At 43.0% G+C, this 26,845-nt stretch overlaps 2 protein-coding genes and 1 long non-coding RNA gene across 3 annotated transcripts; all 3 read right to left on the bottom strand.

The window, feature by feature from the left end:
* Positions 1-9,528: 9,528 nt before the first annotated feature.
* On the bottom strand, positions 9,529-10,677 carry LOC131240381 (uncharacterized). The gene is made up of 2 exons (XR_009168727.1): positions 10,450-10,677; positions 9,529-9,821 (listed from the first exon to the last, which is right to left on the bottom strand). It is a non-coding gene; the product is annotated as an uncharacterized LOC131240381 (long non-coding RNA).
* Positions 10,678-11,105: 428 nt separating this feature from the next.
* LOC131240377 (cocosin 1-like) lies at positions 11,106-13,103 on the bottom strand. Its single transcript, XM_058238560.1, has 4 exons — positions 12,754-13,103; positions 12,371-12,633; positions 11,767-12,246; positions 11,106-11,650 (listed from the first exon to the last, which is right to left on the bottom strand). The coding sequence occupies exons 1-4, from the start codon at positions 13,082-13,084 to the stop codon at positions 11,249-11,251; spliced, it is 1,476 nt and encodes a 491-aa protein (XP_058094543.1). The 5' UTR covers positions 13,085-13,103; the 3' UTR covers positions 11,106-11,248.
* A 10,955-nt stretch (positions 13,104-24,058) lies between these two features.
* On the bottom strand, positions 24,059-26,302 carry LOC131238995 (uncharacterized). The gene is made up of 5 exons (XM_058236562.1): positions 26,197-26,302; positions 25,663-26,096; positions 25,281-25,618; positions 24,729-24,938; positions 24,059-24,488 (listed from the first exon to the last, which is right to left on the bottom strand). Exons 1-5 carry the CDS (start codon positions 26,300-26,302, stop codon positions 24,059-24,061), a joined length of 1,518 nt encoding a protein of 505 aa, XP_058092545.1.
* Positions 26,303-26,845: the final 543 nt, after the last annotated feature.

Consider the following 26,845-nt stretch of genomic DNA (forward strand, 5'->3'; position numbering starts at 1 on the left):
TCTAAGATTTTCAAGAATAGTCAAAACCGGATCCGGGCATCTGAAGACAGACATGAAATGCAGCGGTAAGTTGGAAAGGGCGGCTTTGATGAGGGTGAGGCAGTAGAAAAAGATTTGATAAGGATAATGTGAAGAAGAGATGAGAATATTGAGAGAGAAGGAGGAGGAGAGTTTGGGAGAGATGATGTGTATTAGGCTTGCATGCCCTAACACATAATATTTTATTATGAAAAAGCATATAGTACACTGCAGGGGAATAGGGAAGTGTGCACATGCACTTACACTAAAAGGACACACTATAAATATAATACACTAGCATTCTCTATACTCCCCCTCAAGTTGGAGCATAGATGTTGATCATGCCCAACTTGTCACGAACACGATGAAGAGCATCTCGACTCAAGGATTTTGTAAGCACATCAGCAAGTTGATCCCCAGATCGAACAAAAGGAGTGACAATTTCCTTAGAAGCAACTTTCTCCCGAATAAAGTGACAGTCAACCTCAATATGCTTGGTTCGCTCGTGGAAAACTGGGTTACGAGCAATATGGATAGCCGCTTGATTGTCACAGTGAACAGGAATAGGACCCGAAGGAGGATAGCCAAATTCTTCAAGAAGATTGCGAAGCCACACAAGTTCACATGTCGCATGAGCCATAGCACGATATTCAGCTTCAGCTGAGGACCGGGCAACAACTGGCTGCTTTTTGCTCTTCCAGGTTATAAGATTGCCACCTAGGAAGGTACAGAAGCCGGATGTAGAGCGGCGATCAAAAGTACTACCTGCACAATCAGCATCGGAATAGCCAGAAAGATGAAGATGACCATGCAACTGAAAGTAGAGGCCAAGACCCGGGGCTGATTTTAAATACCGAAGTATGTGGTAGACAGCCGTGAGATGAGAAGTACAGGGAGCTTGCATGAATTGGCTAACAACCCCCACTGCAAATGAGAGATCTGGGCGAGTAATAGTCAGGTAAATAAGCCGGCCTACAAGTCGTCGATACATCTCGGGATCAGTAAGGAGAGGACCATCATCTGGTCGAAGCTTCTGTGAAGTATCCATGGGAGTGGTAGCAGGCTTGCACCCTAACATGCCAGTCTCCATGAGAAGATCGAGCGCATATTTCCGTTGTAACAAGACCAATTTGGATGATAAGCGAGCAACTTCAATTCCGAGGAAGTAACGAAGAGGACTAAGATCCTTGATTTCAAACTTGGTCTTCAAAAAATCTTTAACCTCCCTCATTCCAGCAGAATCACTACCGGACAAAACAATATCATCCACATAGACAATGAGAACCATGATGCCCGTCGATCGACGACATATAAAGAGAGAATGATCAGCATGACTACGAACAAAGCCAAACTCCAAGAGAGCCTGACTAAATTTTTCGAACCATGCACGTGGAGATTGTTTGAGTCCATAAAGAGCCTTCTTCAACCGACATACAAGTGCAGGGTTGTGAGAAGCAACAAAGCCAGGAGGTTGATGCATGTAAACTTCCTCTGTAAGATCCCCATGGAGAAATGCATTCTTAACATCAAGCTGAAACAAGGGCCATGATAAATTAACAGCCAAGGAGAGCACAACACGAATTGAATTAAGCTTAGCCACTGGAGAAAATGTCTCGAAGTAATCCACACCATGAGTCTGGGTGTAACCTTTAGCAACAAGACGGGCTTTATAGCGATCAATTGAGCCATCTGGAAGAAACTTGATTGTATAAACCCATCGACAGCCAACAGGCTTATGGCCTACAGGAAGTGGCACAAGATCCCAGGTATGATTCTTCTCAAGAGCAGACATTTCTTCCATCATCGCCTTTGTCCAATCAGGACTCTGAAGAGCATGTGAGAGAGATCTAGGAATAGTCTGTGATGAAAGGGAAGCTGCAAACGACTGAAAAGACAGTGAAAGATGATCATATGAAACGAAATTACTAATGGGGTGTTGAGTACAAGATCGTGACCCTTTGCGCAAGGCAATGGTAAGATCTAAACTCGAGTTAGGAGAGTCACCTAAACCAACATCCAAAGTAAGCGGAAGGGTAGATGACTGAGCGTGTGAAGATTTATCTCGACGCTGATACACTCGCAGAGGCTTAGGCTCAACCATATCACCAACAGGATGCTGAATAGAGGGGAGAGGAGTTTTCCCATGATCATTAGTGGAAAGAGGATAACAGTTATACTCCCCCTGACGCGCAAGAGGATCACAGAGGGATCTGCCTGGAGAGGAGAAAAAAGAAAGATCCTCAAAGAAGGTGACATCGGCAGAGACATATTTCTTGCGAGTCAATGGGTCAAAGCATTTATAACCTTTCTGACTCCGAGTATACCCTATAAAGACACATTTAATCGCCCTGGGACTAAGTTTATCATTACTCCCATCCAAAATTTGAACAAAGCATGTACAACCAAAAACTTTAGGTGGTAGAGGAAATGGGTTATCATGAGGATACAAAATAGTAAATGAAGATTTATAAGACAGAATACGTGAGGGTATACGATTAATAAGAAAAGTAGCAGTTAAAAGAGCATCACCCCAAAAATGTTTGGGTAGATGCATACCAAGTAGAAGGGTGCGAGCAACGTCAAGAAGATGACGATTCTTTCGTTCTGCAATACCATTTTGTTGAGGAGTGCGAGCACATGACGTCCTAGATAAAATACCACGTTCCTGCAAGAAGGACAGAAAGGCAGTAGACATGTATTCTCCCAATTATCAGAATGGAGGGATTTGATGGAACAATGAAATTGAGTGCACACTTCATGATAAAACACTTTAAATGCATCAAATACTTCACTTTTAGATTTCAAAAGATAAATCCAAGTCATGCGGGAATAATCATCAATAAAGGTAACAAAATATCTAAATCCAAAAGTCGAGGTAACTGGAGCTGGTCCCCAAACATCCGAGTGAACCAGAAGAAAAGGTTGAGATTTCCTCCTAGAAGAGCTAGGAGGAAACGTAGCACGATGATGTTTAGGCAATTCACAAATATCACAACATAATGATTTAGTGACAGGTAAGGAGGGAAATAAAAGTCTCAATCTAGCAATGGATGGGTGGCCTAAGCGGCAATGCCACCGAGTCATGGACTCTTGATCTAGAGAAAGGGTACTAGAAGCGGCAACAGGTGTATCATCGAGAAGATAAACGCCTCCTCGCTCATGCCCCCCCACCAATCACTCTCTTCGTCTGTAGGTCCTGAAACAAACAATAAGAGAAGAAGGTGATGGAACAATTGAGTGATTTAGTAAGAGAGCTAACAGACAATAAGTTTAATGGAAAACGAGGCACATGCAAGAATGAGGACAAAGACAAGGAAGAAGAGAGAGGGATGGAACCAATCCCAGAGATGGGAGATTGGGTTCCATCTGTGACTGTGACATACTGAGTGTAAGGAGAAGGAGAATAAGAAGAAAAGAATCGAAACTTACCAGTCATATGGGAGGAAGCTCCAGAGTCGATGACCCAGGAGGTGGGAGAGGATGACGCAAGAAGGGCAGTACCTGACTGGACCGTAGCTGCATGAGAAGGCTCAGGAATATCGCGAATGTGAAGAAGCATAGGGGCATCATATGCAGCCCGAGAAATTATAAGAGACTCCCTTGAAGTAGACTACTCAGCTGTCGGGGTGGAAGACTGTCTCAGAAGCAACAGTGGATGCAACAAAAGCAACGGCATACGTAGGACGACCATGTATCTGCCAGCAATAATCAATAGTGTGATTAGTTCCACCGCAATGTGAACAAATGCGAGAACCATCACATCCTCGTCCACGTCCACAACGACCACGAAGATTACGGCCGCCACAACTGCGATCTTCCTCGCGGCTTCTACCATGGCCACCAAAGTCAGAAATGCTCCCTAAACTCAAGGATGATGCCCGAAGACCAAGAGAGGACTGATCCCCAGCAAGATGTGCCGAATGCTCAGGTGGCACAAATGAATAGAAGGAAGAGTAGAGGTAGTAGCACGCTGACACATGGCATAGACTGTCGTCAATGGGGGAAGAGGATCCTGCATAACAACCTGATCTCAAACATGAAGATAATCAGAACTCAACCTAGCTAGGAACTGCATGATACGAGTATCATCCCGTTGCTTATGAGCATGTTCATGATCCTCTTTACATTTGGAAGGAAGAGGCTGATACATATCCAACTCATCCCACATACCCCGAAGCATCGAATAGTAGTCTTTTAAGGATCTGGAGTTTTGTTGAAACCGATCAATTTCTTGAATAAGCTGGAATACCCGTGAAAAATTCTGAGATTCCGAGAACATATCATGAAACGTATCCCAAATGCCTTTAGCCGAGGATAAAAACATCACTGAGTGGCTAATCGAGGAATCCATGCTATTCAACAACCATGCAATAACTTGATAATTCTCCTTTGTCCAAGACTTGTAGGTAACATCTGTAGAGCTTGGGGAATCATCCAAAATATACGACAACTTGTCACGGGCTCCTAAAAATACTTTTACAGATTGTGCCCATTGAAGATAGTTGTCACCATTCAACTTAATGGAGGTAATCTGCAAGGAGTTAGATTCAAGAGACCCTATGCCAAGAGATGAGGGCCCTTTGTCAGCCATAATAGAGTCCAAGAGAAATAAACCTATGCCAAGAGACCCCCTATGCCGAGAAAGATTGATTCAAACAACTCTATCTCACTCAATCCTTCAATATAACAAGAGATAAACCTCAAACAAATATCAATCATCCAAAATACCATGAAACGCAGTCAAATAGGGCCTGACCGAGTGAAAAACGGCCCAGCCGCACGCCCATTTGAGGTTAAAAACCTCTCAAACATTGATCTTAAGTAAAAAATCCACCATGGATAGCTTGGGAGGAAGATTTCGGTCCATCTTGAGCAAAGAAACCGAAGAAAAGCTTACCGATTTGAGGTAGATCGAAGAAAAACGGAATCTGGAACCGATTTTCGAATTTCTCTATTTCGCCCAAAATACCATGAAATGAGGTCCAATAAATTCTGAAAAAATCATGACAAATCTTCTAAAATCAAGATCTATCAAACCCCTAAACTTTTAGCTCAAACAGAGCCCATGCGTCCGTACAACGCTGACGTCAGCCGTACGGCTGCTGACGTCAGCAAGGTGACGTGTCGCCTCTCAACCTGTTGGATGCGGAATGCCTTGAACTTGCTCTGATACCAAGTAGAAAAAGATTTGATAAGGATAATGTGAAGAAGAGATGAGAATATTGAGAGAGAAGGAGGAGGAGAGTTTGGGAGAGATGATGTGTATTAGGCTTGCATGCCCTAACACATAATATTTTATTATGAAAAAGCATATAGTACACTGCAGGGGAATAGGGAAGTGTGCACATGCACTTACACTAAAAGGACACACTATAAATATAATACACTAGCATTCTCTATAGAGGCGACCTCCCAGAGAGAGATAACGACTTTTCCATCTAGCAAGATAAGTCTAAAATCTTGCAATGACTTTCTCCCATAAGTATTTAGGAGGCGAGCCTAAGCAAAGGGCAAGCCCAACAAAGAAAGATGGGAGAGAGGCCACCGTGCAATCAAAAACTTCAGCGTAAGTTTTAAGCTCCTCTGTCTTCAAATTGACCCTGTACATCTTGGATTTGGATAAGTTGACACGCAGACCCAACACGACCTCAAAGCAGCGGATCGTTGTATGCAGGGAGTCGACCTTATCTCGGCTAGACTGAATGTGGGAAATCGGATTAGACATACCTTTCATTCTACACCCAACAAGAAAACCTTTAGCTTGACCTTTATGAAGCAATCTAGAAAGGGCTTCTCCAACAATGAGGAAGAGGAACGGGTCTCCTTGCCGTAAACCCCTCGAACTTTCGAAGAACCCTTGCGGGGATCCATTGATAAGGATCGAGAAAAACGCCGATCCTATACATTCTAATCCACCCTCTCCATTTGACCCCAAATCCCATCCGCGACATCATGTAGTCCAGAAAATCCCAGTCTACATGATCATACGCTTTTTCAATATCCAGTTTGCATATAATAGACTTCGACCTGGACTTGAGAATAGAATTCAAGCATTCATTAGCTATAAGCGCGCAGTCCACTATTTGCCTGCCTGAAATGAAAGCACTTTGATTTCCTGAAATGATCTTTCCTATCACCTTCTTTAGATGGGTCGCTAAAAGTTTAGCCAGAATTTTATATGGCCCCCTACCAGGTTGATCGGTCTGAATTCTTTGAAAGTAGCTGCCCCTGCGATCTTAGGAATCAGGGCTATGAATGTAGCCCCAAGACCTTTAGACAGCTTAGATCTGCTGTGAAATTCATTGCAAAAATCGATCACATCTGCTTGAATAACCTCCCAGAAGGAATGAAAAAATACCAAGGGAAATCCATCAGGGCCAGGGGCCTTGTCATTCCCTAAGGCTTCAATTGCCTTCCTCACTTCTTCCGCACTGAAAGGGACTTCAAGCTGGATAGCTTCTTCTGGCGAGATGGAGTCGATCGGAAGATGGTCTAACCGAGGCCTGTACCAGCCTTCTCCCTTAAGCAGCGAGCTGAAATGATTGATAGCCTCCTCCGTGATGCTGTTTTTGTCTTCTATCCTCCTCCCATTAACCACAATACTACTAATTTTGTTGATTCTAGCATGCATATTAGCAATATTGTGGAAATAACTTGTGTTCCTGTCTCCCTCCTTTATCCATTTTGCTCGAGATTTTTGCTTCCAAGAGATCTCTTTTTCTAATGCCCTCGTCGAAAGAGATTGGATCAGTTGTATTCTTTGGTCAGCATTTCGGTGGACATATAGGTAATTGTCGCTTCCTCGTCAATTCTCTGCAACTCTGACAGGAGAGAATCCGTTTCCAGGTCCCTAGCATGCAACTCCTGCTTCCACTGTTTCAATTTGTCCTTCAGCTGTTTATGTTTAGAAAATAATCTATAACCCACATACCCCTCCACCTGGAAACCAGCCCACCACTCGGAAATCATCTGTCATACCCATTTTGGCCTAGACACCAACAAAAGAGACCCCTGAATCAAGAATAAGAATCTCAGAACTTGTTAAGAAGGTGTTTACTAATAAGACTCACCAGCCACCAGGGGGAATTCGGGGATGAAAAACAGACCAGGTATCAAAATTGTATAGGGTAATATTCCTGCAAATAAAAAGGGTGTAAGTTTGATTGACTTGTAATGAACAAATTCACTTGATCAAGTCAATTCAAATTGAGTCAGTCAATACTTACAGCAAGTTTGGACTGGTTTTTAGGAAGGAAAGCTATACAAGTCAGATTCTTTGTATTGACAATACAACTTAATAGTGATAATGTTTCATCCTGATATGACTTGTATTATTGATTTGTTCAGGTTGGCATTCGAAACCTATCTCTACACAGGGTCATCATTAGATCCATAAATCCAGAATAGAAGGGAAGGGATCATGATTTATAAATTAACAAAGAGATCAAACTGCATTTTCACAAACGGAACTAGATTCTATTAAATTGCCAAGCATTTCCTCAGTTCATGAGAACTAGAAAGTGATCTCACTTAGTTCCTTGGGATCGTATGTCTCCCATGTATTCCAAACAACTCCAGTTTCATTTTAAGGACAAAAAGATGGGCCTGATGAAGCAATCGACCATATCTGGCCCTTGATTAGACTATAAGGTAGCCTGGTTGCATCAGTATATAAAACAAAATCTAGGTATGGTTCATATGGTGCAGTGCTATGCCACAACATAAACACTGAGCATCTATATTGGTAGAGAATAATCACAGATTTCCACTCATGCAATGCCAGAAAAATACAACTATAGCACAAAACGTTGACTACAAATCTGCATTGTTAAACTCGATAATGGTGAATATATTGTTCAGAAAGAAAATGCAAGGTTAGAATCCAAATACTTGAAGCACTTAAAGAAACCAGAGATAGATGCAATCAGAAAGCATACTTTGTCCTTGATCAAGCTGCTGGTTCTAAAAAGGCCAGCATCCTCCAAAGCTGAGAGAGCTCTTTCCTGTGAAAATTGGCTTTTCCCTGGTAAGTAACACATCAGACTTTCCCATGTAGTAGTAGTTGTTGTAATCTAAGCATTGTCCCACCTAAAAGAATCCAGTTCTGCATTCAACTCTATCAATGATACCATTAAACATAATTTTTTTTATATATATAAATTCCAACTGAACTTTGGAAGCCATCAAAATCCATTATCAAGTAAGGATTGAATAACTTATATTAATTAGAGTTACAAAAGCTACACAATGCATTTCAATAAACTGAAGTTACTGAATATTAATGTCTTCAATGAAGAGTTTTTGGTGCCCAAATGATCTTCATGTGAGGATTTTGAACTCAACAGAAGTATCCAGCCATCTGGTTTATGACCATGAACCTTATTTACCAGAAGGGGAAAGGGAGTAGCAACTTAAACAATATCAAAAGTAGAAGATTCATGTTAACTCTATACTATACAACTACAGAAGAAAAGAAAGAAAAGATGTAAATAGAAAAAAAAAAAAAAAAAACCATCACTGAAAGAATCTAAAGTCATTATGGAGAGGATAAAGACATCCAGATAGTGATCATATGAGTTATTATTTTTATTTCTTATCAATTTTTCAAAAATTTTCCTTTTTAAGAAAAAATAGAAAAAACAATACCATTGACGGTATGATTAGCTTCGGCCTCAGTTACATCTAACGATACAATTATGACTTGGACAACATTGCTTAATAAAATCATTTACGAAACAGAGGTTTGCTATTGCTAAACATCCTTACATTACTAACAATAGAAAAAGCTTTGTTGAACCCATATGTCCATATATGGCAGTTCCTCGACATGCCAACACATCGCCAAATGTCACACGTCTGAGATCCAAGCTGTCCATCAGCTCAGCCCCACATTGTCAAGGTACTGGCCAGATAGCTAGACCAGTCCACTCATCAGATGGGCAACAGTGCACAAAAGAAAAGTACCACTAACAAATTTTGGCCAAGTTCTTTTCAACTGACAGTTGGTTTCACGAACTGTGACTCACCTGATGTTTGGGCCATGAAAATTAAGTCATGGGGCCACTCGATAGACAGCCTGGATCACACACACATACCATGCTGTTGTGCAGAGGGGCTGAATTTACACACATGTAAATGGGTTGTATGGGATCAGACACTAGTGATACTTTTAACATACTAATAAAAATGGGTTGTATGGGATCAGACACTAGTGATAACTTTCAACAGATGGTTATGCTAGATCTGACCGAAACACACACCCAAACACAATACATTCCAATATTATAAACCTTTATAACAATAACCCGATTACAGAATAAACGTCACAATAACTGAAACAACCCAGGCAGGATACAGTCCAATAAATTAAAAAGATGCACAAATGGAATTTCAAGAAAATTCAGTACATACTGAAGAGCAACAGTTCAGGGCAGTATCGATGGGGCTTCTTCACTCCACCAGTAGTTGGGGCAGACTTACGGGCAGCTTGACTTCTTTTTTTTCTTTTCCTTTTTAATGTAAAAATAAAAATAGAAACCCACTACATGTGCTCAAGTCGGGATCAAGTTGGATCCAGAACTGAGTTTCTATAAGACTGCTCGAAATCTCTCCAAGTCGAGCTTGACTCATCCAAGTTTCTGAGTTGAGTTTCAGAACTATGCTCAGGAATGGGTCCACCAGCACAGCAGTCACCATAATCAAACTATGGACCCACCAGTACAGAATGGGTGCATTAAGACATTTCACATTCCTGATAACCGAATTCCTTGACTCAGCACCATCAGAGGAATGTAAAGGGGCAACTGAAGTAATAAAAATAGAAAATGAGGCACCATACATTACTAGAATTGGGGAGAAGATGAGATAATGCAACTCAACATGGGAGCACTTCTCCAGCAGTCCTAAAATCGAATACTTGCAAATGCAATCAAATGCAGCAACAATGTGTTTTCTGGAGAGCATGTTTTAAGACCCTTGACAAAGAAAGAGAGATCACTTCTCATTCATACAATGAGAAGTGCAAAACAGGAAAATAGAGTGCAGAGTCGTATGCGAAATTCTATGGATAATAGATTTGATGACAAACCCATGTATAAATCCAAACGAACTAGTAAAACAGGAAAAACAAAAGTACAAACCATCATCGGGTCCTACGGTACTTCTACATAGTAAATCCAAATGATGAATCTTATCCACCCATTAGGGATTCAACATAGTAAATCCCTAATTGGGGTTTCAACATTGTAAATCCCTAATTAGGGTTTCAACATAGTAAATCCTTAATTAGGGTTTCAACATTGTAAATCCCTAATTAGGAATTCACCATTGTAAAATCCTAATTAGGGTTTCAACATTGAAGATACTCGATCTCAAGAGAGAGATTGAGCGCGACATTGACACACAAAGACTCAAAGAGAGATAGAGAGAGACCTGAGAGAGGGAAATTGGGAGTGATTGCGCCACGTACGGAGGTTGCTTTGCCGCCCGATTAAGAGAGAGCTCTTGCTTGGCAGAAGGGGAGAGAGAGAGAGAGAGAGAGAGAGAGAGAGAGAGAGAGAGACGGTGGGTAGCTGCTGGAGTTGCACAGAGAGAGAGAGACTCAGTTCGTGGAGTTGCAGAGAGAGAAGAGAGAGTCGGTGAGAGTCGTGGAGTTGCAGAGAGAGAAGAGAGAGTCGGTGAGAGTCGTGGAGTTGTAGAGAGAGAGAGAGAGGGGGGGCGGGGAGAAGGAGAGTCGGGGGCTAGGAGCGTAAGGAGTAGGGTTTTTCTTTTTCTTTTTTCTTTTTTCTTTTTTAATTTATAGAGATATTTTACCAGCGCCTGGTTTTGCTCAACGCTGGCAAAAGCCACTCCGAAATCGCCAGGTAAACCTGTATTTGTTGTAGTGCACATTGGGGCGATGGAGGTCATCATGGGGGCAGCAGCTGCAGATGGAAGCTAGCGAGATCCCCTTACCCTGAATTCTTTCTTCAACTGGCAGCAAGGGAGGTTATTCTCACTGGTCAAGAGATAGACTAATGGCTCCCATTGCAGATATGCTCCAGAAAGCTAGCACACTGAAATGAAGATATCAATGTGGGCTACTTAAATAAAGAGAGAAAAAGAGGGGAATAATATTATTATTTAGTGATAATCTCTCTTCTTACATGTTTTATTAAAAGCTAAGGCAACCCTCTTCCACCATTTATTCCCCTCTATTAACACTAACAAACTACGAAAACTCTTGTTCGCATCAAGCAGAAGCCTTTCCTCCCTCCGACCTCTGATAACTTGGTTCAAACACCTTTGTCTCCTCACCCCTATTATACTTCAATCTCCTCGCTTCCTCTCTTGAGATCCTGTAAGCATTCATCAGCACGTCTTCCGGCATAGCCCGGAAAGCGGATGCCTTGCCAACGAGCGGGTTGCTTATAGCATTGTCATTGGTCTTGAAGGCGACGTACTCGAACCCTTCGTTCCCAGCTTGTTTCAGCACAGCGAACATCTGTGGGACGATCACCAGCTGGCCCTGACGGACATCGCCATCAAAGACGGACCGTCCGTTGTCTCCTACGATTTGAATCCGGCCATTGCCCCTAGTGACGTACACCACGCTGTGGGCGTTCAAGTTCCAGTGAGGTGCCAAGAGAGCATTCTGCATGCATGCCATGGAGGGTAGGCCCCATCAATCTCCCGCACATGCAAAATATGAACTTGTATGGAAAAAACCATTAGAAAGAAGAAAAGATGATCAGGAACAATCAGCATTACCCTGTAGAGGACACCCCTCTCAGCGCTCATTTGTAGAGTCCTGAGGATAGGAAGATTCTGGCCGTTGGTGTTTCTGATGCGTCCACCACGAGGTGTGTACACGTCAGCACGTGTGGGGTCTGCAATGTTCTCTGTCAGTCTCATGGAGCAGGTGGTCTCTTCCAGCCCATTCAAACCCCTTTGTTCTCGTTGTTCATCCTCCTCTCTCCTTGGTGGCCTCACCACCTGAAGCCCATTCTCAACACGGACGATATTGCCCCTCCGATCATCCTCGCTCTGTAGCTTCCTCGCGGTCTCCGTGCTCACGCCAAAAGCCTCTGCTAGTGTCTCTACATTGAAGCCGCTGAAGATGTTTTCGTTGCCAGATTCCTGCTGGTAGGCTGGCCGAGTGTATGGCCGACCAACCCGCCGCTGTTGCTCTTCCTCCTGCTGCTGCATGCTCTGTGGTTCGTATTGCTGGGACCCAGCTAGTTGGAACCTCTATAATTCAGATTGGCAACAAAGACAACGTTCACAGTATGAGGACATGCTCTTGGTGGGTCCTATCGATCATTAGCATTAATCTCTATAGAGTATGTATGCATGTGGATGATCATCTTCTTACCCTGAGATTTTGATCGAGCTGGTTAGCCTGGTTACTGGTGTCGAATACAGCGACCGCAACCACCGGAGTTTCACCATCGTTGTAGCACCAATGGGCCATTCCTGCTGGGAAAGCGATGATGTCTCCTTGTCGGAAGTGATGGATCTTCTGGTGTTGGTCCCTGTATCTCTGACGGCCCTGTTCTTGCTCAGATTGTTGTGATTGACGGAAGGAGTGGAATGATTCAGGGCATCCAGGGATGACTGCACCAGAGAAACCCCTACCTGCATGTATCACATACCATCATTAATGGATTTTCTTTTTTTTAATTATAAAATTAAATAATCTTATTCAAAAAACAAAAAGGAAGAAGTTGAAGTTTATGAAGGGCAAAAGGGTCGAGCCTTGTTCAATGTAGACGAGTCTGGGCGCGTTTGAGAACTCGGGCAAGAGGAGGCCTCTGGGTTGGATGATATAGCGAGTAGCGGCCACACCAGCACACTCAAACTCCTCATTGTTCTCGTCCCAGTGCTCGGTGACGCCGGCCTCAGACTCGATACGTCGGTTGGGTTCGAGGGCCCTCAGGTTTTCGACCCGGCACTGGCTCTGCTGACGGAATTGGCGTTGCTGTCCCTGCTCCTGCTCCTGCAGGGTCGCAGTACCATGGGACAAGAGAAGCAAGCACAGTGAAAAAGAAACAAAAAAGGACATACTACTACTAGTTGTAGCAGCCATGGATGGATGGATGGGAAGAGAGATAGTTAAGGGTAGAGAGATAAAGGCTTGGTTTGAGATGAAGGAGGTGGTCGGTATTTATAGGATAAAAGTATGCATTTGGTACGGACACGTAGGGATGTTGGGTGAGAGATTCCCTCGCCATTTTTCCTCTTGCATGGCTTCCTATCAGGGATGTGAGCGCTCATGTCGCCGCGTATACTCTGCTGTCAAGATGTCGTGCCCTGTTTCTCTAACAAGGGTACAAACCAGGGCGTCCACGGACTGGGATTGCGCAGTGTAGCACCCAGCATGACCTCGGTACTGTGTGCTTCTGGAAAAGCTCCGCGCGCCTCACCATGACGTATGTGTTACGGGGAAAACTGAACCGAGATGCTGTACAAAACATGCTACCGATGATAAGTGGTATATAAGAACTTTAACTAATTAAGAATTATCACGACCAATTTCTTAAGATATCGATTCATCAACTGTGAGATGAGTCGACCTTGAAAGATCGATACCGAGCAGAAGCTTACATGGGCAGAGCTCAATGGCGCGACTCACCTGCCGAGCTAATCTGATCGACCCCAGTTCCACTATGAAGTATGTCTTTTATCCATGCCGTTCATCCATTTTTACGGATCATTTTAGGGGTTGATACCAAAAATTAGATGGATATAAATCTCAGGTGGACCACACCACAGGAAAACAATAGCGATTGGATACCACCATTAAAATCCTCCTAAGGCCCACTGTACTGTTTATTTCACATCCAATCTGTTGATTAGGTCATTACAGACATAGATGAAGGGAAAAAAACAAAGATCAGCTTGATCCAAAACTTTTATGGCCCCCAAAAAGTTTTTAATGGTCGACGTTCAATCAACACTATTTCTTCTAATGTGGTCCACTCGAGATTGGGATATACCTCACTTTTGGGCTCATACCATGAAATTATCTAGAAAACTAGATAGACGGCATGGATGAAACACATACATCCAGTTACATTCACGAGAGTAAAATCAACTATATTTATTTTTCGATTATATTAAAAGAACTCAACCAATTATCAAATGCTCTCTCAATGAAAGCTTATTACATTATTGAGTTTGCAGCGGAAATATGAATAAAACTAAATCATAAGACTATTTTCTTATTCATTCAGTATAATCTTTCATAGGGGGATGGTGTCACGTCCAAAACTCGGAAACTGGGCTTACAAAATTCTCGATCGCCGAATCCAGTGCCGACAGGCTCCGTAGTACCTCATTGTCGGCTCCTAGTGCGCATAAGCCAAATTCCGATCCTGGGATCTACAAGGAGGATTTCCAACACGAATTTATCTCATAAGAAGCATAACCAAGTTTACCTAAATCACAAAGGCAACATCATCATCATATATCCACTAATATAAATATTTGAATACAGTGCTGAAAGAGAAATACATATATATCGAAATCAAAGCTCCAGAAGACCTCTGCACATCCTAAGCTTAACACTGCTGCAACCTAACATCACCTGCATGCATCTATCATGCATAAGCTTATAGAAAGCTTAGAGGGGCGGTGTAAGTTTGTGCACAAGGTGAGTGTCAAGTATTTAATATAATGTCATAATCATACAATATTGAAAATATTAGTAAGATCATGAATCATACGATATTAGAGTAAGCAGAAATATTGACAAGTCCATAAAGATATCATCAACCTTCTCCAGGATATACGATAAAAAGACATAGTAAGTCAATGTCATATACTGAGAAAGTAATATAAATCGGCTATGTAATATGGAAACATAATGAACCAGATATCAGATATCAAGGATGTAATACAATATGCAATTCGGAAGAGCTACGAATACCATCAACCTCATCTAGGTCATATATAGCGAAACATAGCAACCCAGAATGCCTTATGCCGAGGATGTAATGTAATATGCAACATGTGGTGTGAATGAAATGACCAAGCTGCAGTGTGAATCCGGGATGATAGTATGTGGTATCACAAGCTATAGGGCCTATCACAAAGGACTTCTATCCAAACCAGTCTCATACCTAAATTTGGATAGATAGATTCAATATGGTAAGCTCCTGATCTCAGGTTAGTCGCACGCCCCAACCGAAATCCTGGCTATTACAAAAGTACACATAACGATTAGTTGCGCACTACTAGCCCGAGTGGATAGTGAATAAATGAATGAATATAATGCTAAGTATGCAACTCCTGCTCCACAAATCAGTATTGTACATCTCTGGGATCATGACCGGGGTCTAGTACACTCTACATGCAATCGTCGTCTACTGACGTGCGACCATGCAAGTGGAAGAGACCTCACTATCCGTCTGGCTAGTAGTCAGCCAATATCTACCCCGCACGTCGATAGCGGACCCATTCACGAGCTGGTCAAACTCAGCCTAGCTATGCCCCATACCCTCGGGCGGGTAAGGCTGCACCACCTCCCAACCGACCATGACACAGTGGGAGACGTAGCCTCCTAGTATTCGGCACTCGGGCGCTCATGTATTCACTCGGTCTTGACGTTGGGGCGTCCTCTGGTACCAAGAGGGTCTATGAATTTTCACCCAGGACCATCTATGGCAACCCGATGTTAATAACAGATTTTCAGTGTCTCATTTGGCCATCCATGATATGCCTGTGGAGGCTATGACCCTAATGTTGCTAGGACGTACAGTAATCACAACACACAATGCAAGGTGCATAAGTCATACAATACAGTCATGCATCAATCCTATGCATACCGTGCGCTCATGTGAGATAACCTCCGCCTATCAGGGAGTCTCATAACAACCTGTCCAATGACATATGCAATGGTCAACCACATCTCATAACAAACATGTAGATGATGTGTATGGGCATGTATCATGATGCTATGTTATCACATACTCATAATCAGTATCAATAACCGGCATCGAAAATCGACCTCAACAATGTGAACATTTAACCAACATTGCCCCCAAGGAATGGCCCATATAGAGCCTAACATATAGTGGACCCATGACCTCACATAAGGGCCAAATATACAACACCATGGGCCTCACTCAAGAGCTTAATACACATCACGATAGGCCTTTTACATGTGTCTAACATACCTCACAATGGTTTCCATCGCTTGGCCCTTAAATGCATCACAATGGGCCTCATATACATTACATTGGGCCTTAAACACGGGCTAAATACACATCACAATGGGCTAAATACACATCACAACAGGCCTCAAATACGGGTTGCATATACATCACCTTGGGCCTCAAATACGGGCTGCATATACATCACCTTGGGCCTCAAACACAGCCAAGTGCACATCACAATGGGCCTCAAATACGGGCTGCATATACATCACATTGGCCCTCGACAATCGGAATCAGCCTCGATAATTAACCTCGATAATTTGCCTATACAATCGGCCTCAACAATCAAAATTGGCCTCGACAATCAGAATATGCCTCGATAATCGGAATCTTCCTCAACAATAAGAATCGGAGTCAGCCTCAACAATCGAAATCGACCTCGACAATCGGAATCGGCCTCGATAATTAGCCTCGACAATCGGAATCGGAATAGGCCTCACCAATCAGCCTTGACAATCGGAATCGACCTCCACAATCGAAATCGAAATCGGCCTCGACATTCGGAATCGAAATCGAAATCGAAATCAGAATCAGCCTCAACAATCGGCCTCGATAATCGGAATCGGCCTCGACAATCGGAATCAGAATCGGCCTCGACAATCGGAATCGAAATCGGCCTCTACAATCGGAATCGGCCTCGACAATCGGAATCAGAATCGGTCTCAACAATCAGCTTCGACAATCGAAATCAATAAGAATGGGCCTAACAAGGCTTAAGGGAAGGTCACAATGTAGACATCCAACCATCATTGCCCATTAATGTGGACATTCAACCAACATCGCTCCCAAGCATTGGCCCACATAAAGCCAAACATTATAGTGGGCCCATGACCTCACACAAAGGCCTAATATACATTGCAATGGGCCTCACTCAAGGGCCACATATACACCACATCGAGCTTCGCCAAATGGGCCATAAATACATTACAAAGGGCCATCTACCTAGGCCTATATACATCACAATGGGCCACATCAATGCATAATAGTGGGCCTTGCACATGCAGTAAATGGGCCTCACCAGATGGTCGGCGTGTATATAGAATGCATACATCAGGTGGGTCACACGTCCCACGGACAGTGTGGATAAAATATACATATCATAGTGGTCCCCCATCCCTAGACGGCGTGGATGAAATCATATATCAAGGCGGACCACACGTCTATCAAAATGGACAAACAGTGCGAATACAACACATCATCAAGGTAGGTCCACCGTCCTAGACAGATGGACGAAGCTGATAAAATACATAAATCATGGTAGGCTACGATGGACGACCTGAATGATCATATGAACGGCATGGAGAACACATATATTATGGCTAGCCCCACCATCCACGTGGACAGTGGGAAAATATACAACACATCATCAAAGTAGGGCCCCACTAGCACCGTCCAGAAATGGATGGTGGGGATATAGAATACATACGGCAAGGTGGGCCCCACCCACTGCCAAAATAGATGGACGGCATAGATAAAACTCAAAAAAATAAGGTGGGCCCTACCCCCACACGTGCCACACGTGTGGGGTGGACCCACGTCCAAAACGAATGGACGGAGTGTATAAAACACATACATAGCAGGTGCCCCACCACTCCTCCAGATGGACGGTTGTGGATATAGAACAGATACATCAAGGTGGGTCCCACCTGCCCACACGTGTCACATGTGTGGGGTGGGCCCACACCTCAAACAGAGGAATGGCATGGTTACAGAGTACATGTGTTAAGGTGAGCTCCACCGTCCATCACATCTAGACGGTGCAAAGCAAATACATTTGCCAAGGTGGGTCCCACATACACGTGGCCCACAGCTTGGGGCCAAGCTGATATTTGTGATTTTCCCACCATCCAGGCAGTTGGACAGTGAGGACAGATACATCAAGGGGTGGTCCCCTGTGGGCCGCACACGCTGGTCAGATGGCAAATATACATTACAATGGGTCAAGGAGATTTCTAATGGTAGTCATTCAATCACATTATTTCCTAAAATATGGCCCACTAAAGATCTGGAGCCACGACATTTAATGTGGTGAGGCCCACCTGAGTTTGTGGGGCCACCTGATCTGATAGAGTGGATAGACTTTGTGGATACAGATTACATGCATGAAGGTGCAACACATACATCGTGGTGGACCCACAGTCCCATGGATGAATGGTGTAGGGATAACACATACCACGTGGGTCCCACAGCTACTGGACGTTAGTCCAGCAGCCTCCTTTGATGGTCGGCATAGATAAATCACATACTTCATGGTGGTCCCACGGAGCTTGCTGACGTTGTTCAACAGCTATTGCTGCTGGCCCACTGTCCAGGTGATGGACGACTGGGTTCAACAGATACCTCACGGTGGCCCCACGTGCTGCACTCAGCATGTCATCAAGGTTGGCCCCATGTCCCATACATGGATGGGGTGGATAACATATAAACATCAAGGTGCGTCTCACATGGATGGGGTCCACCGTCAGATGGACGGTGTTGATAAAACCCATACATCATGGTCGGCCCTACCCAGCACGTTCAGATGGACGGCTGGATGGCATGGATTACAAATCAAGTGGGCCACATTATTACCAAAGAGAGAGAGAGAGAGGCGGTGAGAAGGGGAGGGACCCCGCCACTACGGGCCTTCCCTATACAATGCATACATCAAGATGGATCCCACCATATAAGTGGGCCCTCAAATCAAAAGAAAGTACTATGAACACCCACCGATCGTCTTCTTAGACTTCTTCTTCCACCGATGTGTCCTAGAGCTCCATGGAATGCACTTCAACGGTCGAGATGAAGCTTAGATGGTGGAGATGAGAAGTAGGAAGGTGGGCCACACTAGCTTCTCCATGGAAGCCATGGACGTTGGGTGCTTGGGTTCTTGGGAGAATGAGAGAGAGATGAGAGAGAGAGAGAGGTTATAAGAGAGAGAGAGGGATGAGTGTGAGTGATGGAGTGATAGGTATGTACTTGACATGTATGGGTGTATAAGAGAGAGAGTTGACTTTATAGTTGCTCTTGTACTTGACATGAGGTGATTGATGTGCACTTGATTAATGGGACATGTTGTAGAGATTCTCTTGGGATTGCAAACGCGCGGCGTTTTCTCGAACTGAACGTGGGCCTACATCTCCTGGCCTGGTTATCGCCTCAGTATGTAATATGCGGCGTCGGAACGGCGGCGACGGTGCGGTCGAAAGGGTACAAGTCTCGGGTTGAGCAGACTCTGGAATGTGGGATATGACTTAGGATCGCGCACAAATGCCGATTACAGGTCGTGGGTTATCGAAATTTGACCGGGAGCACCGCGGAATCCTACGAAATAGTACGAGCTAGAATACGGGCCTCACAGATAGTCCTCTAGGTCTTCAATTTGTATATCACTTGCATCATCTGTATGGTTGGAGAGGGTCAACACCCTACTCATAGTGATGGTTATCCTTTAAGATTAACAATAATTCAAGAGATTCATAAAAGTAATGTAAGGGTTCTGATACGTTTCGTACTCCACTACTATGAGAGGTATCGGCATGCGCAACCAATATATATGAATGCATGCCTAGCAAAGTATGTGCGGCTCATCATATATAGTGATCATCACAACGTGGACTACAATTCATAGAAAACCCGACTCACCCGCATCTCATAACTACAAAGATTCGCCGGCGTGTCTGACGCTACCATGGATTTACGTGAACACCTCGAGACGGGACAATACTTGAGTCATATGAATTACGTGACACAATTTGTTCATAGAGCAACTATTTGTGACATCCAATCCCAGAAGTGATGTAACACGCATTGCGACTTACATTGATTTGTGCGTCACTACCTAAACCCATTGAATTATGCATCGACCAAGAAGATCACTACCCACATTACGTTCATGATAAATATTTAAATCACTAGTTGTGATACCTCTAACACATCACTTGCACAAAAAGGAAAATAAATTGAAACATGAGATTTTTGAGTTCCAAGACACATGCCCAAGCCATAAAGGGAGGTACACAATGCTAATATAATAAAGAAAAATAGTAGCAATAAAATAACTCAATAAAAGATGAGAGTAGCAATGGCTAACTCAACAAAAGAGGAGATTAACAATGGCTAACTTGATAAAAGAGAAGAGTAGCAATGGCTAACTCAACAAAATTAGTAAAGGGCAAGGGCAAGGCTTGTATCCATCGCCCCACATAAATTCATAAAGATCACTTGTAATTAAAATCATACCTTAACCATCATTTCCAAAGGATAAATAATTGATGATGGTAAATCAAACAATTGTAGGGAAAAAGAACAAGAGAAATCATATCAACTCAAATTAAGATAAGCTTAAAGGAATCCCCCACCTTAGCCTTAGATTTAAACCCTAGGTAAATATCCATGTAGGAAAGCTTCTATATGAAAAGCTTCCACACGAATCATGACATCGCTTGAGCAAGAGGGAGATAGCATATATATGGAGAAGGAAGAGGGAATTTAGGCTTCTCCTTCTCATTTTCCTTCTCTTTCTCTTTCTCTCTCCCTTTCTCTTTCTGTTTCTCTCTCTCTCTCCTCCTTAGACGTTGGGGGTATTGGCGTGTAAGTGGAGAAGGGCACGCACACTCTTTTTATAAAGGAGTGGGCGCGTGGGAGGGGTGTGTTTCACATCCCACTTGGATTGGGTTTCTCCAATTTACTATTTTTTTATGATCTTTCTTTAAATCTAATTCATTCATTGTGTTAGGGTCATCGAATAAAGCTGGGGTATATGATTTTCTTGGTGATCTGAAATTTAAATTGACATATCTTGAAAATTCTCCTAATGGGTGCCAAAACAAATTTGATCTCAATTAACGGTCCACACTTAATGATAAAGGCCCAATTTTGGAAGAAATATGTAGCCATGATAGGTAAACGGTTGGACTAAAGTTGGTGGTTGATCAATGGTGGAAAAGTCCTAAATCTGAATTTTCACATTTTTCACCAAAATGAATGAATTGACTTCAACATTCAAGGGTGTAGGATCATAGATCGGGGTCTAAATTTTGCATAACTTCATAGTCATATGAGGCCAAAGTGTGGTCCAAATTTGAGTTGCGATGGACGGTAGGAAATGGTTAAATCGTAATATCTAGATTTATAAGGAGTTGGTAAGCCTCGACGCCTAAGGAACATCTTATCAAAGTGGGGTCTTCATATTTTACACGTGGTTCATATTATGTGCAATTCAAGTCATTCATATGAAGGGAAATATCCTACTACAACTACCCATGATGTTTCTTCAATCAATGGACACCAAAATCAACGGTTAAGGGGTTGATTTGTCAATTGGGTCATTTTTACAATGATCTAAGGGCTGAAATTTAACATGTGTGGTTAATTTATGATACATAGGCATGGTATAAATTTCATATCAAATGGATCGTGGGAACCATGTGATCTAGAATTAAAGGGTATATGTTAATGACATTTTTATAATTATTGTTGATATCAGAGTTTTGGGAAATCTAATGATTCTACATGGTTATAGGCACGTTTCTAAGTAATTCTTACAAAATAACTTATATTTAAATAATTATGAATAAAGAATTATTCACCAAATTAATTATGGGAATATACATATCAACCAACATAATGGATGGTCAGATGGCATGTTAAAAATAGAAAAACTTGATGGTTAGTACTCTGATCATGTATATAAGTGGGTGTGCGATCAGTTTTGTCAACGGATGATCACAGTGGGTTTTTGGAGTGATCAAGAGGCAGAACATGTATACCGTTAGATTCAAGTGACTTGTTTTCACTAAGAGCGGGGCGAGTTTCACTGCCTGCTTCCGTTATGGGTAGAAGGTTAGGTAGTTGTGGAAGAATCTTCTCCTATTTCTTGCTTTCATATGTTTGTTGTGGATATATGACTACCCGATTGACCGTAAAATCATTGAGAAGTTGCTTCTTAAAAATGGCATGTTCAAAGTTACTACCATTGATAGTGGAAAGAGGGCTATGGAGGTTCTTGGCTTGAATGAAAAGAAGCCCGAATCTCCAAATGTTAATGAGTTCAAAATCGATACAATCCTTACTGACTATTGTATGCATGGGATGAATGGCTATGACCTTCTCAAAGTTGTCAAGGAACACGACTGCCTAAAATCTGTGCCCGTCATCATAATGTCATCCAAAAATGACCCACAGAGAATCACTAGGTGCCATGCCACTGGAGTTGAGGATTTTATACTGAAGCCGCTTTGCGTAAGTAAGATACAGAGGCTGAGGAACTAAGTCGGGTCACTAGCTCCGGCATCCAAAATGGGAACGAAGAGAAAAATGCCACTTGATATAATACCAAAGAGTAACGGATCCGAGAGGCGGCCCCACCTTGCCGAGGTGGCAGTCACATGATTGGATTCTAATCTACCTTTTTGGATTCTAATCTTGTATTATGCGGATTTGGGTGGGGTTTTGTAAATGGGAGAAGTGGGACAAGGTCTTGTGGTGGTCCTGCCTTTTTCTTTTTCCCTTCTTGTGGGGTTTGCTGTTAGTCTTGCTTCTTCTTCTTCCTTTTTAAAAAAAATTAAAAAAAAATCATGGAATGTTGTATAATTGTATTGGGCCTCTCAAATAATAGTGAATTTTCGTAGGAGAAAAAAATATATTCAAGTGACTTATTCACATGTATAAGTTTCTCAGATTGTAGTTCTGATGGTGAGTTAAGCATATTCTTAAGTGGTGAATAAAATGAACAAATCAGAATCTCAATTTGATATGTGTATGAGCAAATGTAGATATCAAGTAGTTAGTTTACTATTTTTTAAATGAAACTGTCTGATTTCATTCAACAAAAAGGAGATATACATGGCTCTAGACATTTAGGCTTCCTTACGGCCTGTTTATTTTTTCAAAGCCAGTGAAATAAACTGGAAATAGGTAATTATTACGGTTTACCCTGTTTGGAAATTCACAGGTATTTGTGCCAGTGAAACTAGTTCAAAAGTGATAATTTTAATTTTTAAATGGTACGGTAATGTATATTATATATCCATTCTGTTCATCTATTTTGCTACAATATTTTGAAGCATGAGACAAAAAATGAAGCAGATACAACACTCAGGTGGCCCACACCAAAAGAAACAGTGGCCCCACAAGTTTTTAATAGTAAGTATTTGATTTCCTTTTTCGTATGGTGTGGTCCACTTGAGTTTTGGATATACCTCATTTTTGTCCTCATACTATAAATTCAAATGGCACAATGGATGAACGGTGTGGATAAGCAAAATGCATCATAGTGGGACCCGTATATATATATATATATATATATATATATATATATATATATATATATATATATATATTGTAATATATGTCATATATGTGGCCTACATGGGACCCAATTGATGTTGTAAATACACGGTTAAATAATTATTACTCTTTTACTTGGTATTTACCAGTGCACTAGAAAATCAAATAGGCCCTTAATAAAAAAGGACCTGAGCGACGCCTATTATAGGGAGAAAGACTGAAAAGAAAATACAAGGAGAATAGAAACAAGGGGGGGGGGGAGAGAGAGAGAGAGAGAGAAGAGGTAGAAACAAATCACAACGCGCCTCAAACTAACTAGGATCTAATCGCCCTGAGGCTCACTCTAACTAGGAAGAAGCTACCTTTGACTTGTCGCGGGAGAAGGTTGACCTCACGGACCACCAAAGGAGCTTGGGAGATGCTGCCCAAACGGGCCATGCCATCTACAGGTACATTTCCTTCCCTGTAAATGTGGACAAAATTCAACTGGCCTTGGGATCTATATCTCTGAATTCTGGCTAACCAGAAATCCTATTTCCAATCTGGGCTAATAGAATCATTCAGGAAGCCGACAACTAGTTTAGAGTCAATTCCACCACAACTCTAGATAGGCCGAAATTGAAACAGATAGCGAGAACATTGTGAACTACCCAGAGTTCCGCATATGTGTTGGAACCTACTCCATAACCAACCGCCAACCCAAAAACGAAATCACCTTTATCATCTCTACAGACGCCTCCACCTCTAGAAAGACCTGGTTTTCCCCTTGCCGATCCATCGACATTAAGCTTTGCCCAACCAGGATCTGGTTTCTTCCATTTTACAAACCTCGGGGGTCTAACAAAAGAGGGAGCCGCAAAAATCCGAAGCTCGACTGCGATCTCTACGTTGAGTTGCTTGGCTAACTTACTAGGGGGCTGGGTGGCAATTAGAAAGAGCCACCTCCTGATCTTGGCAATTACCGACACCACCGAAATAGACTTCTCATCGAATCTTACAGAGTTTCTGGATTTCTAGATCTCCCATGGAGCCAGCTTTTACAATGTCGATGAGCGGCTAGAAATGGGGGAGGAGTTCCACCAATGATCTAGTTTAGATGCAATCGATAGATTTCCCCTGTTGGAAATTCTGAAAAGGGCCTGAAAGTGATCCCAACACATTGAAGTGACAAAGCTACTAAGAAAGAGGTGGTTGCTGGTTTCACCGGAGTAACGTCTGGGCGAGCCTAGAGGACAGCAATCGCACCTGGAGGCAAGATGGACTCCCCTACTCTGAACCACTTCATCTACTGGGACAACCTTCATCAGGATTTTCCAGGTGAACATGGAAATCCTAGGGGGAAGCTTAGCGTGCCAGACCCATCTTGACCAAGCTCTGAGGGGACTGCGCAATCTGCTCAACTCCCAGGCTAAGCGGACGAAGAACTCTCCAGAAGGAGTGAAGGGCCATATGCGTCTGTCAGGGAGATCAAAGAGGCAGAAACCATTATGGAAAATAAAATCAACTACTTGTTGGGGGAGGTAATTATAAACCGAAGATGGAGGAAGAGGGCCAAAATTGCCTAGAGCATCACGAACTTTGGAGGAGAGATGGTTGAGCAGGATCGGCGTGCTAGCGAGGTGGAGTAAAGGACCGAGGCCCGTCCAATTGTCAAGCCAAAATCTACAGTTGCCATGCCCAATCTACCAACGCAGGTTTGACTCTAGCTGAGGCAGCAAACCATGGAGATTTTTTCATAGAGGAGAGGTAAAAGCGGCTGGAGTAGACGAACCTCTAGAGGGGCGGCCGAGGCTGTACTTTGCTGACATGAACTTGCTCCAAAGGCTGGCCTCCTCCTTAAACTTCACCGCCCAACCCAGCTTCATCTTGAGGGCGTACATAAATTTAAAAAGCCTCCTTATACCCAGCCCTCCTTCAGCTTTAGGCAGCCCAATGGTTTTCCATCCCTTCAAATGTAGCTTCTTCTTGCCTTTAAACCAGCCCCACAAGAAGTTGGCAAACGGCTTCTCCAACATCGCAGTAACTTGGGCTGGCAGATGAGAGGCAGCGATCGAGTGAACCGGGGTCCCCCAAGGACATGCTGGACTAAGACAAGCCACCCGGCCTGAGATAGGCATCTTGCCTGCCAACCATTGCTGTGGCCTTGAACTTTGTCAATTAGCAGTAGGAAATCACTTACCTTCACCCTACCGAAAGCCAAGGGAACTCTCAGGTGCATTATGCTAGAAGTGGCCTTGTTGATGCCGAGTAATCTCTCTATCAATCTGACCCTGTGTGAAGGGAGTTTGGCTGAACAGAAGAGGGCACTCTTTCGGGTATTAATCTTCTGGCCTAAAGCACATTTATATGATTTGAGAAACTCCAGGATGTTCTTGAGAGAGTTCTGACTACCGTTGAGGAAAAGAAGAGTGTCATCCGGGTATAGCAAGTAAGACACCCGCGGACAGCCCCTTCTAAGTTTGAAAGGAGTACACGAACTCTTATCCAAAAAATTTAATAGTCCTCTGCTAAGGACTTCAGCTGCTAGGATGAATAGACTTGGAGATAAGGGGTCTCCCTGGTGGATCCCTTTAGACGACTTGAAGAAGCCTGCTGCCTTACCGTTTATAAGAACTAAAAACCAAGCATTGCCCCTCATTTTTCTACCAGCTCAATCCAAGAACTACTAAACCCAAACTTCGATAACACTCATTTTAAGAATTTCCAATCCAACCTATCATGGCCTTCTCCATGTTTAACTTGATGACGATGTTGCCTCCACGAACCTTCCTGTTAATCTCCCTAACTAATTCTTGAGCTAGAGCAATGCTTTCCGCCATTGATCTACCACGAATGAAGGCCCCTTGTTCAGCTGAGATGAAGTAGGGAAGCACTATGCTCATCCTGGACGTTATGATGTTAGCGATGATTTTGTAGAGGACATTACATAGACTAATGGGGCGAAAATTTATAATTTTTTTAGGGGCTACCATTTTGGGAATAAGGCAAATCAACATTGCATTAACGACCCTAGAGAGTGTTCCACCCTAGAACACGAAGGATGCCACTTTGAGAAGGTCTTGATTTATAATCTCCCAACATGACCAGAAGAAACTGCCTGGAAACCCGTCGGTGCCTGGAGCCCCGTCCTTGGGGATGGATTGCACTACCTGACGCACCTCCTGAAGCGAAGGCAGGGCCAACAGATGATCGTTTTCTACTTATAAAACCAGGCTGGGAATCACGTCGAAAATGCCTGGCTCTTCAAACAGAGATTCTGCTGCAAATAATTCCTCAAAATGGGATACCGCTACTGACTTGATTTCTGATAGATCTACCAGACTTTGCCCAGAATCCAGCTCTATTTTGCTGATGAAAGCCTT

Source organism: Magnolia sinica, chromosome 3, assembly GCF_029962835.1.
Source record: "Magnolia sinica isolate HGM2019 chromosome 3, MsV1, whole genome shotgun sequence".
Taxonomy (NCBI): domain Eukaryota; kingdom Viridiplantae; phylum Streptophyta; class Magnoliopsida; order Magnoliales; family Magnoliaceae; genus Magnolia; species Magnolia sinica.

Coding starts and splice junctions, on each gene's coding strand:
- LOC131240377 (XM_058238560.1), bottom strand. CDS start 13,084: ATGGCTGCTACAACTAGTAGTAGTATGTCCTTTTTTGTTTCTTTTTCA. Junction 12,634..12,753: donor ACTCGTCTACATTGAACAAG/GCTCGACCCTTT, acceptor TGATACATGCAG/GTAGGGGTTTCTCTGGTGCA. Junction 11,651..11,766: donor AGAGGGGTGTCCTCTACAGG/GTAATGCTGATT, acceptor GCATGCATGCAG/AATGCTCTCTTGGCACCTCA.
- LOC131238995 (XM_058236562.1), bottom strand. CDS start 26,302: ATGGCGGAAAGCATTGCTCTAGCTCAAGAATTAGTTAGGGAGATTAAC. Junction 25,619..25,662: donor TGGCTTTCGGTAGGGTGAAG/GTAAGTGATTTC, acceptor TCAAGGCCACAG/CAATGGTTGGCAGGCAAGAT. Junction 24,939..25,280: donor AGCAAGTTCATGTCAGCAAA/GTACAGCCTCGG, acceptor TCTCCCTGACAG/ACGCATATGGCCCTTCACTC.